This window comes from Haliotis rufescens, unplaced genomic scaffold (genome assembly GCF_023055435.1).
Source record: "Haliotis rufescens isolate VD_foot unplaced genomic scaffold, xgHalRufe1.0.p SCAF_9, whole genome shotgun sequence".
NCBI classification, from domain to species: Eukaryota; Metazoa; Mollusca; class Gastropoda; order Lepetellida; family Haliotidae; genus Haliotis; species Haliotis rufescens.
This window is the reverse complement of record NW_025964383.1, coordinates 35,925,897-35,943,940: the sequence shown is the minus strand read 5'-3', so window position 1 is coordinate 35,943,940 and position 18,044 is coordinate 35,925,897. Positions and strand designations below refer to the sequence as shown.

General features: G+C 41.8%; 1 protein-coding gene across 1 annotated transcript in view; it reads left to right on the top strand.

The window, feature by feature from the left end:
• The window catches only part of LOC124113167 (gamma-aminobutyric acid type B receptor subunit 1-like), a 75,537-nt gene extending 57,725 nt beyond the window's left edge, over positions 1 to 17,812 (top strand). The window contains exons 10-16 of the mRNA XM_046473420.2: positions 1,119 to 1,236; positions 1,968 to 2,075; positions 3,032 to 3,151; positions 7,501 to 7,644; positions 12,749 to 12,937; positions 13,719 to 13,868; positions 17,399 to 17,812. Of these exons, the coding sequence (XP_046329376.1) occupies positions 1,119 to 1,236; positions 1,968 to 2,075; positions 3,032 to 3,151; positions 7,501 to 7,644; positions 12,749 to 12,937; positions 13,719 to 13,868; positions 17,399 to 17,524 (955 nt within the window). The 3' untranslated portion in view covers positions 17,525 to 17,812. The remainder of the gene's footprint in view (positions 1 to 1,118; positions 1,237 to 1,967; positions 2,076 to 3,031; positions 3,152 to 7,500; positions 7,645 to 12,748; positions 12,938 to 13,718; positions 13,869 to 17,398) is intronic.
• Positions 17,813 to 18,044: the final 232 nt, after the last annotated feature.

Genomic DNA, 18,044 nt, shown 5'->3' with positions numbered 1-18,044 from the left:
AATGTAGGTCACCCTACAAACGCCGCACTTTCTGAACTTGGGTGTATTATCTACATTGTAAATTAAGTCCTGTAACCCTGTAACATCTCATGGGTGTTTCGGTAAAGATCCTGTTCTTCTGGATTTCGTCGCCCGCCGTCAAAGCACGTTTTACGTAATTGAATTTAACGCCGTTTGGCTGTACAGTTGTACTCCATGTGGAGCTGCTAGCGCTCTTACCGTCGGTTGAGCTTCACGCTACATACAGCTCTGCAAGATCAACTAACGTCTATGTCGGTGTGACTGGAGTATTAAGTGTACTGGGTGTAAAATGTGGATAAGAGAAGAGGGCTTTTTGTTGTAATTGAATGAAATCGATGTGCCTATTGGAACGAGAACGCTGGAAAGCAGCATAACCATTGAGTGGTTGTGTGTCTATATATAAAACATATACGTCCTTGAGAAATATGCGAGTCAAGAAAAAAGAATACTGCCTATTTTTCACAATTGACAGCATGGTGGATTTTGCTTGCTGTGTAACGTCTCACTTAGCATTAAAGCAATATTTGATACATTTTAATTATATAAATATTCGAGCCTGGGCGGAATAATCCACTTATGGGTATTATGAGCTTGTTTGTTTGACACCGCACTAAGCAATATTCCAGCTATATGACGGCAGTCTGTAAATAATCGAGTCTGGACCAGACAATCCAGTGATTGATACCATGAGCATTGATCAATGCAATTGGAATATGATGACATGCATCAACCAAGTCAGCGAGCCTGACGTTTCTAACGACAAGCATTGGTTGCTGAAGACCTATTCTACTCTGGTTCTTCACTGGTTGATATTATGAGCAACGGGTAGGATGACGCCCAGCCTGGTCTAACCCAAGTTTAAAGTTCATGTTACTGAATAAGATTGCATACCCTAAATGCCTACGTATGAGGGGCAGGGATGGGGGAGCACTGGTCTCACACGTTACTGTTAGTAACTGGATCTGGGGGTTCGAATCCAATATGCAGTGATGTAACTGAAATAATGTTCGTGGCGACGTTGGAACTAACTCTCTCACTCACTCTTGCTTCATTCACACAATATTAACATGATTTAAATGAAAACCATGTCATTCCAGGATAGTGAAGCTGTCGTCTCCAAATATCAACACCCTCATCCTGTTCGGATGTATCCTCATCTATAGCTCTGTCTTCTTCCAGGAGACGGAGCAAGGTTTAAACCTTGTTTTCTGCCATGTAAGTATATTGGCGATGCGATTTGTTTTTGTTTTTCTAAACAAAAATCTTCCACATAACAATATTCAAAAATAAGCTTTAAGTTTTAACGTTTAACTTACAAAGATACACTGGATTCCTTGCAAAACCCGGATTCTCCTTCAAAGATAATAATAGTACGTGTATGTCTTGAAGCAGTGTCAGAAATAACTAGTTTGTCTCTGAAAATAAATCTGAACTATCTCAAACGTAATTTTGTTGGAAATATTCCTGTTCACACAGCAGTATATGTGTATCATTATTATTATTATGTCAAATGATAACTCCCTTATTATTATTATTATTATTATTATTGCAAATGATTGCTCACGTATTCCTATTGCAATCGTAATATGTTCATTATCCTGCCCTACTCCAGGATTTTGTAAGTAAACGTGATTATTAAAGGAGAACAGGTGTTCTGTTCCCGTAGGTAATCTTCCAGGAAACAGGTTTACTGACGACAAGGAGAGGAATATTTGAATGGAAGATCGGAAATTATTTGTGTTGCTCTTTCGCTTCTTCTAGTAGATCGACATATCGACCAACGTTAATAACAAAGTATCACGTAAAGCATAATAGTTACGAAAACCCGATGGCCTACGCCAAGGCTCGCTAAATACAATGTATATTCCTAATTCGGGATATTTACCATCCCAAAACACACTCGCGGGATAACCTATATACATTGATTGTTTCAATGTCCTTTCCAGATGAGGTACATAGTGATTGCCATTGGATTCTCTCTTGCATTTGGAGCTCTGTTCGCAAAGACGTGGAGAGTTCACATTATATTTAGAAGAATAAAACCAGGTCAAACGGTAATGTATAATTTTTTTTAAACACACGGGAGTATTTAGTCTAATATCTAAAAGGCGACTAACGGGATCGGGTGGTCAGGCTCGCTGACTTGGTTGATGCATGTCATCGATCCCAATTGCGTGGATCGATGCTCAAGATATCACTCCGTGTATTGTCTGGTCCAGACTGGATTATTTACAGACCGCCGTCATATAGCTGGAATATTGCTGAGTGCGGCGTATACAACAAACCAACCAACCAACCAACATGCAAGTCAGTTTCTGAAAAGACGAGATTATCTGGGCTCCTTGTTATTACAAATCAAAAGACAATTTATCAAAAATTGTCATAAATATTTTTATTTCTGATAACAAATGTTATAGTCTACAGAGTATTGTTTTGGTAAGTTTTTTTATGAAACCTATAAAACATTCTGTTATTGCAAGAATTCATTCAAATGAAGCATAATATTTTACTTAATGACTACAAAAATCCTGGTCGAACATTAATTTCATGCATCCTTAAGACTACTTCATTGATATTGGACCCGTGAAGATTCCGGGGTAGAATAGGTCTTCAGCAACCCATGCTTGCCGTAAAAGGTGACTATGCTTGTCGTAAAAGGCGACTAACGGGATCGGGTGGTCGGGCTCGCTGACTTGGTTTTTTTTTCAAAAAAGTGTTTTCATGTTTAGCCACCATCAAACATGGGCGTATAATTTCTTTTGCCCTGCATTTTATGTATCGGTGCGGGCGTAAGTGTCATGAAAGTGGAGTGATATCGATACACATCTCCTTTATTGATATTTACAAATTGCTGTTTCAGTTCTATCACATCAAATACCTGAACTGAAATAGAAAATAACGTTGTAAAATCTGCAAAGCGCGACTTAACACAGGACATAAACGCGACACAGATTATTTGTCTGCATGAGAGCACAACGTCCAACGTCACAATAATTTTCCTTCCTTTCAGGTTGCCGACAAGACTCTGTTTGCTCAAATCACCGTCCTAGTGCTGATCAATGTGATTGTTCTGATCACGTGGTTCAACATAGACCCCCTGCAGGTCGTGACACACAACACGTCTCAAGCAGTGAGTAAGAAGGATGTCCATATCGGTTGTAGCTGTGCATGAAATTGCCCTCCATCAACCCCAATCAGGCTGTTTGGCGGAACCATCCCTACTTACATCCAGTTTGAAAAGAACACGGCTGCCATCCGTTTTATCCAAATTGGACTCAGCACACACCGTTTATTAAGGCCATTTGGGGTTTATTAAGGCCATTTGGGGTTTATTCGGAACTATTTTGAAATGTTAAGTGTTATTACCAGGTTGACGCAGACGTGTAACTTTAAGTTAGTTTCCTCTCTGCGGTACAGTTGGCATGAATCTTGAGATACTATTTAGAAACTATTGATAAAACTGAGAAGTGTTTAGTTTCAAAGGTGAAAATGAATCTAATTACGTTCCTGACTAGTGCATTGATTTTACAGAAACTGACGAAAACACGCTTGACACGCTCCCTTAAAGTATTGGATCAAGTTACACGGACGTCTGTTAACTGCGATAACAAGGACATAAACATATTTATAAAAAAAAAAAAAATTACAAAGGGAACGAACTACATGATATTAGGCCCTGCATAATGATTTTCCACCTGCGACACGTTGACTTCCCTAACGGCATACATGTAGCTTGACTAGTTCAGCTGACTCGGCTTACTCCCAGGAATATAGTCTGTTTGTTTGTTTGTTTGTTGTTTAACGCCGCACTCAGCAATATTCCATCTATATGACGGCGGTCTGTAAAATAATCGAGTCTGGACCAGACAATCCAGTGATTGACATCATGTTTGTTTGTTCGTTTGTTGTTTAACGCCGCACTCAGCAATATTCCTGCTATATGACGGCGGTCTGTAAATAATCGAGTCTGGAACAGACAATCCAGTGATTAATATCATGAGCATCGATCCACGCAATTGGGATCGATGACATGCATCAACCAAGTCAGCGAGCCTGACCACCCGATCCCGTTTGTCGCCTTTTACGACAAGCATAGTCACCTTTTACGGCAAGCATGGGTTGCTGAAGACCTATTCTACCCCGGAATCTTCACGGGTCAGGACTATAGTCAATACTTCACCGGGATTATAAACTACGTTCCTCCACTATAGAAGTGCCTTAATCTTGACCGCGACGTTAAACGTTAAATCCTATTTTCCCTCCCTTCATAGTCCCACTTTCAGTGTGGTATATTCGGCAAGGTGACAGGCATTGCTTGGAAACTAGTAGCTTCGCAATGAGAGGAAGGTGTGTAAGAAACAACACAAAAATACATATTGTTCTTCATCCAAAATGCAGGATTCACAAATCTCAAATTTATCTAACAATAATGTTAACAGGTCTAGAGCAACCCATGCTTGCCGTAAAAGACGAATATGCTTGTCGTAAGAGGCGACTAACGGGATCGGGTGGTCAGGCCCGCTGACTTGGTTGATGCATGTCATCGATCCCAATTGCGTGGATCGATGCTCATGGTGTCAATAACTGGATTGTCTGGTCCAGACTCGATTATTTACAGACCGCCACCACATAGCTGGAATATTGCCGAATGTGCCGTTAAACAACAAACAAACAAACTATTGTGGCAAATGCCTATACCTATGCGAGTCCCTTGTTTACCTACGCACAGTCGTCTAAGGCGCCGCAATTTGCTTTGCAGAGTTGCGTCCCTTTGGTACACCAGAAACCTATGATTGATCCCGGTTCGTCCCGATTATGTTTCTAGGTTTCCTCTCGCATTAAATTTACACGCCGTCATATAACTGGTACAATGTTTAAAGCGGCACTAAACACAACCCACTCACTCACTTTACCTGAAATTCTTTTAAAACAGCTTACCGACCTAGGCTACCACTCGCTTATCCATTTGGAAAGAACCACAGAACAAGTTGATCATTTATCATCATAAATATGATACTCGCAGAGCTTCGCTATTAAGAACAGTTTCTATGGTTTCTAAACATTAAGATGGACTTTTTATATCCCCTTCGAGGTTTTGCAACATTAGGTTCTACAAGAGACAAGACTACTTCAATGTTCTCATAGCCTTGAATATTATCCTTTGATCGTAATAATGAGAGGTTCTGGGTTTCTGAAATTAAAGGTACCTCCGACAATTTGCTGCATATTGATTGAATTAACGGGAGACGCATTCGTCTTTTGACATCAAACATTGTTGATGTTTGTGACCTGTCAGTTTGATTTGTACGAGGTCCTCCAATTAGGGAGTATTGAGTTTGAGATCGATCTTTATATTAAATGTTTTAACAGGAACATGTCAAGTGATTTGGGACGTCCGATTGATCTTGCTTTACGACGCAGTGAGCAATATGCCAGATATAACATTGCGGCCTGTACATAATCGAATCTTCAGTAACCAATACTAGCCGTAAAAGGCGACTATGCTTGTCGTAAGAGGCGACTAACGGGATCAGGCTCGCTGACTTGGTTGATGCATGTCATCGATCCCAAATGCGTGGATTGATTCGCATGATATTAATCACTGGATTGTCTGGTCCAGACTGGATTATTTTACAGACCTCGGTCATGTAACTGGAATATTGCTGAGTGCGGCGTTAAACAGCAAGCATGTATTTAATAAGAATTTTAACTATAAATGCATGTATTAATAAGACCTTTAACAGAGAATGTATGTACGAATTAACAGAGAATGTATGTACGAATTAACAGAGAATGTATGTACGAATTAACAACTGTAACAAAGAATACATGTATCTAATAAGTGAGTGAGTGAGTATGGTTTTACGCCGCTTTTAGCAATATTCCAGCAATATCACGGCGGGGGACACCAGAAATGGGCTTCACACATTGTACCCATGTCGGGAATCGAACCCGGATCGTCAGCGTGACGAGCGAACGCTTTAACCACTAGGCTACCCGACCGCCCCGTATCTAATAAGACCTTCAACTAAGAATGTATGTAATAATTAACAACTGTAACAAATAATGCATGTACGAATAAATATCTTTTACTGCGAAGGTATGTACGAATTTCTATAATCTCAATCGGCTCGCTGACTTGGTTCATGCATGTCATCGATCCCAATTGCGTGGGCCGGTGCTCATGATATTAATCACTGGATTGCCTGGTCCAGACTCGATTATTTACAGACCGCCGTCAACGAGCTTAAAGATTGCTGAGTGCGGCGTTAAACAACAAACCAACCAGCCAAAAATCAATGTTTCAAACTATCAACTTCATCTTTTTCATCATGTCTCAACATTAATACAGTAACGTTTCAGAATGATTAACATGTACGCCTGTTTGCATCATAAGTTTGACATGTGTATTTCAATAACTAACTGCTCGTGTTTAAAATTGGAGTGATGTTTTTTATCAACGGAGATTACTGAAGGCTCTACCCAGGAGGTTCAAGGACAAAAGAAAATGTTGTGCCCCCGTGTGACACCGACTGACGTAATCCCTAGCATAATCGATACAACTGTCATGAGTCAGTGGTCTCAGGCCAAATCAATGTTGAGCATTATTTTAATATTGGCCAGTATTGTGCACAAACAGCAGTAGCTAAGGTGATGACGTCAATCCTGCTGGGGTATCGTGCAGAGAAGCTGATACACCTTAAGTCCCAGTGTTCCCTAGCTAGGTGGTCTAGTTTTTGATTGCTCATGGCTTATAGTCTGTGTATTAAAAGGTTGTAAATGGTATTAAGATAAAATAAGTTTGACAAATTTTCTTTTGAAAATAGCTTTGATGTATACTGAGGAAATGAATAAGGGAACACCTAGTTTTAGACACAATAAAATGATATGCTATCAAAGGTCCCCAGCGTTGTCTACCAAATACGGGGGCCAAGTCGTCTAAGGCGCCGTGATTCGCTTTGTAGAGTTGCGTCCCTTCGGCATGCCAGGAACCTATGATTGTGGGTTCGAATCCCGGTTGGCCCCGATTATGTTTCAGCACCAAATCCGTGCTCGTGGGTTTCACCGAAGTGGTAAACGCCCGTGACCTGCATCACTTCGGGCTTTCCTCCCATATTAAGCTGACGCGCCGTGATATAACTGGAACAATGTTAAAAGCGGCGTTAAACCCAACTCACTCACTCACTCTACCAAATAAGCGATGGAAAGAATGTCCACAACCACAACATTTAATTCTGACATGTGTTGAATTTGTATGCGCGCTTTTTCAAATGTACTGAGAGAAAAGCTTGTTTCATATATATTTCATTGATCCCTTTTTCGTTTCTCTCCGTATATCTATCTATATGACATGCTTGTACCTATTAAAAGTAATCCTCTTCTCTACATGGCGAATATAACGCCGATGGGACGTGAAATTGTTGGTCACACACTCACATAGGCGAGCAACATGACATTAACAACCTCTTTTTCAACCAGCTGAACGAGGCGGAGGACATACTGCTGCAGCACCAGGTGGACGTGTGTGTCTCCGACTATCACCAGTACTTCAGTGCAGCCCTGTACATCATACACGGCGTCATGCTCCTCATCGGAACGTTCCTGGCTTGGGAAACTAGGAAAGTAAGTACAATATCAAAGAACCAAACTTGTCAATTCTAGTTTATACAGCGTTTAAGAAAGAAAACCAAGTTCACCCAAATTATCAAAGCTTGCAAATCTGATTCACGTCACTCAAAGCTTAAACGCTGGTTAATTGTTTCAATCTGACAAAAAAGCTAAACAATATGGAGATGGTCATTTTTTTGTCAGCTATCAGATCGGATTGAGACTCTCCAGCATTAAGCTCACACGCCGTATGACAAACACTGTTCACAGCAATCCTAATCCCAGCTTACTTACACGCTGTCTTGAAAGGCGAGATGACGTCAAATGCCGCGCGCCTCTAAATATTGAAACATTTGGATGAAAATGAAATAATTGTGGTAATCAGACCTTAATTGTATATAACCTCCAGGGGCGGTGGGGTAGCCTGGTGGTTAAGGCGTTCGCCGAAGACACGGATTCGATTTCCCACATGGGTACAATTTGTGAAGCCCATTTCTGGTGTCCTCTGCCATGATATTGCTGGAACATTGCTAAGAGCGACGGGGAACCATACACTCAAAAAACTCCTATTCTCACTCTGCAGATAACGGTTTTGTCTGCTGTTGCATATCGTTAAATGTGAATTTTATGACACACGTATGAGAAGGGTTGATAAGTTAGTTTATGTGTTCTACATAAAGGACAAACTGACAGCTGGCCCGATTACATTTTGTGCAAATTATAGACACGACATCCCTGTCGGGGAACAGACTGAAGTACGTAGGCGATCAACTGTCGGGGAACAGACTGAAGTACGTAGGCGATCAACTGTCGGGGAACAGACTGAAGTACGTAGGCGATCAACTGAAGTACGTAGGCGATCAACTGTCGGGGAACAGACTGAAGTACGTAGGCGAACAACTGTCGGGGAACAGACTGAAGTACGTAGGCGATCAACTGTTTGGTTCACTCCCAAAACTTCTACATGCCAAAACACCTACAGAGAGTTGTCATGGCTGATTGAGTTTACCTATTGTTATAATGGTATAGTCCTCCTGTAATTAAGAAGACTCATTAGCTTCTTTACGATGTTGTTTAAGAAAGGCAAGGAATGGTACTTTGGGAAGATTAAATAGTTACAGATGTACCTAATGAAAACAACTTATTTGGAGATAAAGAAGATTATAATAAAAAGACCCGTCACTTACAATGAAATTAACTGGTTTAGGAAATCACAATTATACACTGTTTAAGATCAAAAGGTTTCATGTGTATGTAGGAAAAGCAACTTACAAGTTGTCGGGCTGAGAGTTGTTTGAACCTTAAATTGGGTTTACTCATTTATTGTGGATTAACACTATAGTATATAACTAGAGTCCATCATGATGACAATTTAGAAAATATAAATCATATCAATACAAAAACAGAAATTATGTGAACACCAAACTCACAATAGATAGGTGTACCCTACTCACACACAGGAGTCCCAAAGAGGGACAGGTCAGCCGAAATTGCCTAGGCAGAAGGCGACCTCCTAAACACTTAATGCAACAACAACGATGACAATTTATCACTATGGCTGGTATCAGGAAAGTGGAGTATGTCATGTCACAGAAGGGTACTGTGCAAGTATTCCTAGATGGCTATCGTTATAACAAGAATGTTGTCAGACAGACATGCATTCACTGGAAGTGCGTAGACTCCACTTGTAAGGGCAGATGCACCACTGTAGGTGACTTCATCAGAAATGTCTCTGATCACACTCATCCACCTGAAGACAGCAGTAGAGTAAGATTCATCGTACCATGAGGAAGAGGGCCAGAGAAGAAACCACGTCGATGCGTACCCTGTACAACGATGAGGTAGCTACAGAAGACCAGCCACAGCTGCTGCCATCGTTCCCATCCATGAGCAGTGCCTTGTACCGACACAGGCCACAACTTACACCAGACTGTTCAGCCGACTTAGAACAGAAGTGCAACAGAGATCCAACCGTCCCCTCGCTCCTGCCACTGTCCAGACGGATTTTAGGAAGGCTGCCATTCGTGTCGTCAACACAGACCTCCCGAATGCCGACGTCAAAGGTTGTTTTTTTCATTATTGTCAGGCGATCTGGCGGAAGACACAGCATCTTGGATTAGCAGTACAGTACAAGGAAGATCCTGCAGTACAACAATGGATCAGAAGAGCTGCTGGACTTGCCCTCCTGCCCTTGCTTGATGTCCAGGACACCTGGTTGGATGCTATGCAGGCAACTCCACCAGTTCCGAGAGCTGAAGACTTCAATGACTATATGGTCATCAACTGGGTTGACGATGATGCTCGGTTTCCAAAACCTCTGTGGAATCACCACCAGACAGCCGGCCATCGCACCAACAACAATCTTGAGGGATTTCACCATCGCCTTAACAGAACCTTACCCAACCGCAACCCGAATATCTACCGATTTGTAGAAGTGGTTAAGAAGATTGAGTGTGCAGACAGGACAAAAATCGTACAGTTAGACTTTGGTGCCGCCCCACCCAGCAGGAAGCGAGTTTATAGAGAGACTGAAAATCGCCTGAGACGTCTTAAGGACATGTTGACTCAAGGACAGAAAATCCCTATCGAGTTCCTTGATGCTGTTAGTCATCTTCTCAAACTTGGTTAAGAGACTTGAAATATGGTAATTTTAGTGCAGTAAGTGACAAAGTGAGGCCATTTGTGACATTAAATTAGTGTGTGCACTATTTATTTATACCAGTGCTATATGAGTAAATTGTCTTCATTGTCTTCAAATTGTTTTGTTTTGTTGTATGCTGTACACTTAATTAATTAGACTGTTCCAATCAATGCCCAACAGGTAATAGCCAGGAGATGAGTGCTGCAGTGGACCATAAACTTTGTTGTTTTAAGCTGTAGAAGTTTTGGGAGGACACCAACTGTTTTGATTGTTTCAACTGTCGTCGACCGCCTCCGTGGACTAGTAGATATAGTGTCTGCCCGGAGAATAGAAGGTCTGCGTCATTCCAAAATACGTTAAATGATGGTACTTGTTTTCCAGCCTGGCGATTTTATTAAGGGGATAAAAAAAAGCTGTGGGGTATCCATGTTAATGGTCCATGCACATCACTATATAAGTGCCATCAAACACTATTCCACCACCCCCAACTGTCGGTCGCGTGTTTGTGTGATTGCTGATCTGTTACTGAGATGTCATGTACTCACCTTAACGTCGCTATTGGGAGACATCTTGGAGGTATTTTATGCGGAATTATTTTTTATGATTAAAGGCTGAAGAAGCTTATTCCCCTCTGATCGTGATCTGGCGGTTTGCGAGGGCGTCACAACATATTTCATCAACTCATTTAATTAAGACGCTCAGTTCCTCAACGGTATTATTAGGGGTTTAGCGCTTTGAACAGAGGACAAGCTTTTTACACACGGAAAAATTGATTACTTGCTTGCACTTGTATGTTTTTGAAAACTGATATGGTTGGAACACGTGATCATGAAACAGTGGGTTATTTTACCTTTGCAAGGGTGTTCTAATGGTAGATACTTCCCTCTGGAAGTTTTAATAACATGCATACACACAAACATGTAACATCTTTAATCACTATGTCTCTCTTCCAACATTGCACAATCAATCATTTTCTTGCAACTGCTGGTTACATGTCAGGCGTCTGGATAATATCGCTTTATTTTCTGGTGGCACGTGATCAAGTGTTCACTAAGAGACAATGTTGGCTGGATGGTTTGTTGTTTAACGCCGCACTCAGCAAAATTCCAGCTATATGAAGGCAGTCTGTAAGTAATCGAGTCTTGACCAGACAATCGAGCGATTAATATCAAGAGCATCGATCCACGCAATTGGGATACGATGAAATGCATCAACCATGTCAGCGAGTCTGAACAACCGATCCCGTCAGTCGCTTCTTAAGACAAGCATAGTCACCTAACGGCAAGCATGGGTTGCTGAAGACCTATTCTACCCCGGATCTTCACGGATCGGTATGATGTAGGATGCGAAAAGGAAGGTGATGTTTATTCGAACATATTTATTGCCAAAGTAACTTTAAAAAGAATTTGCGTGTTGGGTAAAGTCTTGATAAAGAGAGCATTACCCTTTAACGCAAACGCAATGGTGCCAAAACCGTCATTTTGTTTCATTGCTGAATTAACGCAATTCAGTGACCTTGCTCTTTAGTACTTCACAAACACGACACTATATTATTTTACTATTTCAACCAAGTAGTATATTGGCTATATAAAACGCAGATTCCCTTGGGACTTCTGGGTAACAATAGGTCACCAACAACCTATTCTGGTCGAAAATCGACTAAATGGATCGGGTGGTCAGGATCAATGACTTGGTTAATTGTCATCGTGCTCATAATATCCATCACTGGATTGTCTGGTCCAGACTCACTTATTTACAGACATCCACCATATAGCTCATATTGCTAAGTCGGACGTTACACAACAAAGACGTTATCTTTGTATATCTTGTTCCCGCAGACAAAAAACAAGGTGGGTTTTTGCAGGTGGTTGGTTGTTGAACGCTGCACTCAGCAATATCCCAGCTATATGACGGCGGTCTGTAAATAATCGAGTCTCGACCAGAAAATATTTTGTTTAATATCATGAGCATCGATTCACGCAATTGAAATCGATGACATGCATCAAACAAGTCCGCGAGCCTGACCACCCGATCCCGTTAGTCGCCTTTTACGACAAGCATAGTCGCCTTTTATGGCAAGCATGGGTTGCTGAAGATCTAGTCTACCCCGGATCTTCACGTGTCTTGCAAGTGGTAAAGACTCTGTTTCTCACAAGCAGAGTAGCCTTTTACAGCAAGCATCGGTTGCTGAAGACCTATTCTACCCCGGATCACAACAGACATACCTGTTGTGACCCGTGAAGATCCGGGGAAGAATAGGTCTTCAGCAACCATGCTTGCTGTAAAAGGCGACTCTGCTTGTCGTAGGGCATCGGTTTGCAGGCTCCGTGGACCGATGTGCATGACGTCAATCACTAGATTATCTGGTCCAGATTCCATTATTTACAGACCGCCATCATATATCTGGAATATTGCTGAGTGCGGCGTTAAACAACAAACCAACAAAACCAACCTGTTGTATCTATTTTATCCTTTCAGGTTCAGATCGAGGACCTGAACGACTCCCGCTACATCGGCCAGTGCATCTACAATACATTCGTCTTCAGTATCATATCATTGGTTTTCTCGTTTGTGCTCGAAAACCAGGTACAAGTCCTCTATGCCCTCCATTCTGGCTTCATACTCTTTGGTACAACGATGAACATCATTTTATTGTTTGTTCCAAAGGTAGGTCACTATATAGACTGCATGTACCGCGCATGTCACGTACATTTTATATTTATTTCACATATGGGACACGGCTGTCCCAGTCGTCCAAGGCACCGCAATTTGCTGTGGAGAGTTGCGTCCCTTGGGCACGCCAAAACCTATGATCGTGGGTTCGAATTCCGGTTCACCCCAATTATGTTTCTAGGGTTGTTAACCCGTGCTTCAGGGTTTCACCTCACGTCTGAGGCCTGCATCACTTCGGTCCCGTGAAGATTTGTGCATAATAGTATCATGTAAACAGTTTTAAAACACGGACTATAGGCCAGCAGTAACCAAAGCTAGGCCACCTCGCTGGGGTCATGGGGACTTACAGTACCTCTGCTTCCTGCATGATACCCCAGCGGGAATTACGCCACGAATTTAGCTACTGGTGTTTGTGCATAATACTAGCCAATATTAAAAAATACTCAGCAATGAGCTGGCTTCAAAACACTGGTTAATGATAGTTACATCGATTATGCTAGGATTACGTGTCACACTGGGGGGAAATAATTTTACGATACTTTAACCCCCGGGACAGAGCCTTCAATTATATCAGTTGATAATAGCATCACACCAAATTTAACAAGCATTTAATTATGCACATTCATATTTAAAATTGATCATACAGACCAATTTATTTCGAGTAACTTAAGATGAGATGCCTCGCATAGGGAACTTCCGCTCTTTGCAGCTCTAGTATCGATGTGTGGCACTGGGCCCAGAAATAGTCGTGTAACAGTAGTTGTATATTTTGCAGATAATCCGTTATAAGAAAGCTCAGTTGGAGTTGGACGGCTCCAGTGATCGCATGAACTGCACCTACACGCACAGACGGGCCAGCCAGCCTCACATCCACGTCCATGCTCTGGAGGGCAAGATTGGCAGACTAGAAACATTATTAAAAGCGGTACGTTTTGGGCATACAAAAATAATATTAAAGGTAGCCGTCAATCGCACCTTACAATTACCTTTTAATCCACAATGAAGCTTACATTGTCATGCTATAAGTTTTTTATCCGCAGGTTCATGCAGTTAGGGACGGTGTTTACAAACACCTAGCAAATGCGTCGTGTGCAAATAGGGAGTTCCAGTGTGGCGTTTTTAGGTCACGTGTCACTTTGTGGTCTTCCGGTCTTTGGTATTGCGCCATGGCTTCCTTTAACTAAAACGAAATGAAAGAGAATTCGTTTTAAACAGTATATATGCCGTCTAATGCCTACATGCCATCTGTTAATCACGGTGGTTAGTTTGGTGTTTAACGCCGCACTCAGCAATATTCCAGCTATATGACGGCTACTTATCGCGACTTCCTTAATATATACGTATTATATCCTGAGCAAATATGTCCCGGCTTAGATTTTGTCTTGACTAACGTGATTGGCTGGAAAGGCTCACTGACTTAGTTTGACGCATGCAATAATATCCCATTTGCAAAGGATATGCGCATGATGTCAATCACTGAATTATCTGGTCCAGACTCGATTATTTGCAGACCGCCTCATATAGCCTGAATATTGCTGAGTGTGGCGTTAAATAACAAACAAACAAACAAAACAAAAGTGCAAAAAGAACCAATTGTTAAACAGAAAGAGACCAATTGACAGCAAAGGAAGGTATTTTACGCATACTTCAAAAGAATATATCTGTCTATCACCTCGTGGGCCTATTGTCAATCAATGGGTGAATTAATTTGTGTTTTTGCATCTTCTCCTTTGAGGAGGAGGAGGAATGTCTGTCACGATGACAGTACAGAGGAAGCAACACATTTTTACTTTACCCAAGAATTGCAAAAAACGCTTTCTTTGGAAGATAAGGATGCAAGAGATGCCTCTTTTTGTCAGGGACGTTACTCATATTTCTTGCTTACTTATCGATCTTTAACGGCACTTCTCTCGGGATCAGATTGATTTGACATTACGTAGGCGGGTGAGTCACCGATTTGAGTTTTAAACGTTGGAATCACATATTTTTTGTACTTGTATGTTGTTTAAAGCCGCGCTCAGCAATATTCCAGCAAAATGACGGCGGTCTACGTGAATAATCGCGTCTGGCTCAGACAATCCAGTGATTGACATCATGAGCACCCGATCCTGTTAGTCGCCTCTTACGGCAAGCATGGGTTGCTGAAGACCAGTCCTAACCCGGATCTTCACGGGTGCACGAAACGAATTATAATTGTGTCTTTACTCGGTAGATGTAATCTTAAAGCAAACATGTTCACTGGGATTGCATCCATTTGCGCGATTATAGTCTTGAGTAAATTAGACAATTTCTTAAAACATCCTTAGAGAGCCCAATGTCAAAGAATTTAGGTGACCAGAATGACTGCAAATGAATACTTACCATTACTCGTTTGTTTCTGTTTTGTGTTTCAGAAAATATTGCATTACAATTATTTTGCCTCAGGTTTCACGAAAACATGTATTGTTTCGTTGATTGGTTGGTTGGTTTGTTGTTTAACGCCACACTCAGCACTATTCCAGCTATATGACAGCGGTCCGTAAATAATCGAGTCTTGGCCAGACAAGCCTGACTACCCGATCCCGTTAGTCGCCTTTCACGGCAAGCATAGTCACCTTTTAACGGCAAGGATTGCTAAAGACCTTTTCTACCCCGGAATCCTCACGGGTCGATGACATGCATCAACCAAATCAGCATGCCTGACCATCCGAACCCGTTTATAGTCGCTTTTTACGGCAAGCATGGGTTGCTGAAGATCAATTCTACCCCGGATCTTCATGTTTTGTTGGATATGCTTGGTGTTCTAACCGTTAAATATTCTCTTCCTAACAATGTCTCCAAGCCTGACCCTACCATTAAGCCCGTGAAGATCCGGGCTAGAATAGGTCTTCAGCAACCCATGCTTACCGTAAAAGGCGACTGCGTGTTGTCGTAAGAGGCGACTAACGGGATCGGGTGGTCAGGTTCGCTGACTTTGTTGATGCATGTCATCGATCCAAATTGCGTGCATCGATGCTCATATCAATCACTGGATTGTCTGGTCCAGATTCGATTATTTTACAGACCGCCGTCATATAGCTGGAATATTGCTGAGTGTGGCGTTAAACAACATACAAAAGAAACAAAAACATGTCATCGTCGCTGTTATATAATGATGTCAGACCCGTGAAGATCCGTGTCAGAAGAGGTCTTCAGCAACTCATTCTTGGAGTAAAAGGCAACTATCCTTGTCGTAAGAGGTGACTAATGGGATCGGATGGTCAGGCTCGCTGACTTGGTTGATGCATGTCATCGTAGATTTATCCCAATTGCCTGAATCGATGCTCATGATATCAATCACTGGATTGTCTGGTCCATACTCGATTATTTACAGACCGCCGTCATATAGCTGGAATAGTGCTGAGTGCGGCGTTTTTTTTAAACAACAAACATAACAAAACAAAACTTGACCACGAGGGCGGTAAGTCGAAAGAGGCGCCCAACGGGATTGGGTGGTCGGGCTTACTGACTTGCTGAAGATCCGGGGTAGAATAGGTCTTCAGCAACCCATGCGCTTGTCATTTACGGCGACTAACCGGATCGGGTGGTCAGGCTCGCTGACTTGGTTGATGCACGTCATCGATCCATGTTCATGATGTCAATCACAGGATTGTCTGGTCCAGACTCGATTATTTACAGACCGCCGTCAAATAGCTGGAATATTGCTGAGTGCGGAGCTAAACAAACACAAACCAACGACTAAGTAGATGCTATCATCGCATGGATCGATGCTTATGATATCGACCCGTGAAGATCCGGGTAGAATAGATCTTCAGCAACCCATGCTTGACGTAAAAGGCGACTAACGGGATCGGGTGGTCAGACTCGCTGACTTGGTTGATGCATGTCATCGATCCCAATTGCGTGGTCCAGACTCGATTATTTACAGACCGCCGTCATATAGCTGGAATATTGCTGGAGTGCGGCGTAACACAACAAACCAACCAACCAAACTATTTCACAATCTCACACATGACATGAAGGTGCACATTTCATCACCAACTGCCGCTTTCGAGATAACGGAATACACTAGCCATAAGTTGAGGACAAGAAATTACATAAAAATGCAATTCTGAAATTCTGAACACAATGAAGTACACCGAGTTATCCCAAGTAAAACTACCGCAACCATAAAGAAAAAATACCGATATGTCGATTCATATTATATTTCCCTATTAATATGATTTGTCTTGTATATATATTCTTTGACGTAACACAGATGGTTTTGCTCACATACAGACCGCCGTCATATAGCTTGAATATTGCTGAGTGCGGCGTAAAACATCAAAACAAACCAAAAAGCTTATGATATCAACCACTGGATTGTCTGGTCGACTATTTACAGACCGTCGTCATATAGCTGGAAAATTGATGAATGCGGCGTTCAGCAACAAACAAACAATCACTTTCAGTACATGGTATTCTTGTTGCTTTCAGCACGAAGAGACCATAAAAGACCTGCGGGATGAGTTGAAGATTCACGAGAACCGAGCCATCTCGGATATTCACCTTGACACGCTTAGTTCAGAAATACCTGACAGGGACTCAAGATCATTTTCTTGACAGATGTAGTTAGAATAGGACTATTTTCGATCTCAGCGTCGTAAGAGAAGGTGGTTTGGGCCAAGCAGTGGCCCAACAATACTGGACATTTAACTGAAAATTCAAAAATTATACCAAATCTGCAGAAATAGGTTTCACCACTTGTTTTCCAACTGAAATGGTGATTTTGGTCTATTGGTGGTATTGTAAGTCTAGACAGTCTCAACAAATGCCTGTGTGCCATTTGAACGCTGTCGGGTTTTTTTATTTATTTAAATACCTTCATTATTTAAATGTTACTTGAATTACTTGAATTATTTAATGCACAACTCTTAATGACAGCAAGACTCGCAGTTCTTTAAACTACGTCGTGCATACAGTTTCACACCGTGCCACAACTATGTGTATGAGTCCGAGCAAGTGCTAGGTAGCACAAGATAACATAGAACGACAACGTCAAAAACAAATCGGTTTCTTTTTTCTGCCGAAACAGATTCTCTTGGGCGAAATATTGGAAAGTTTTGACAGTTCGTATCCCAAT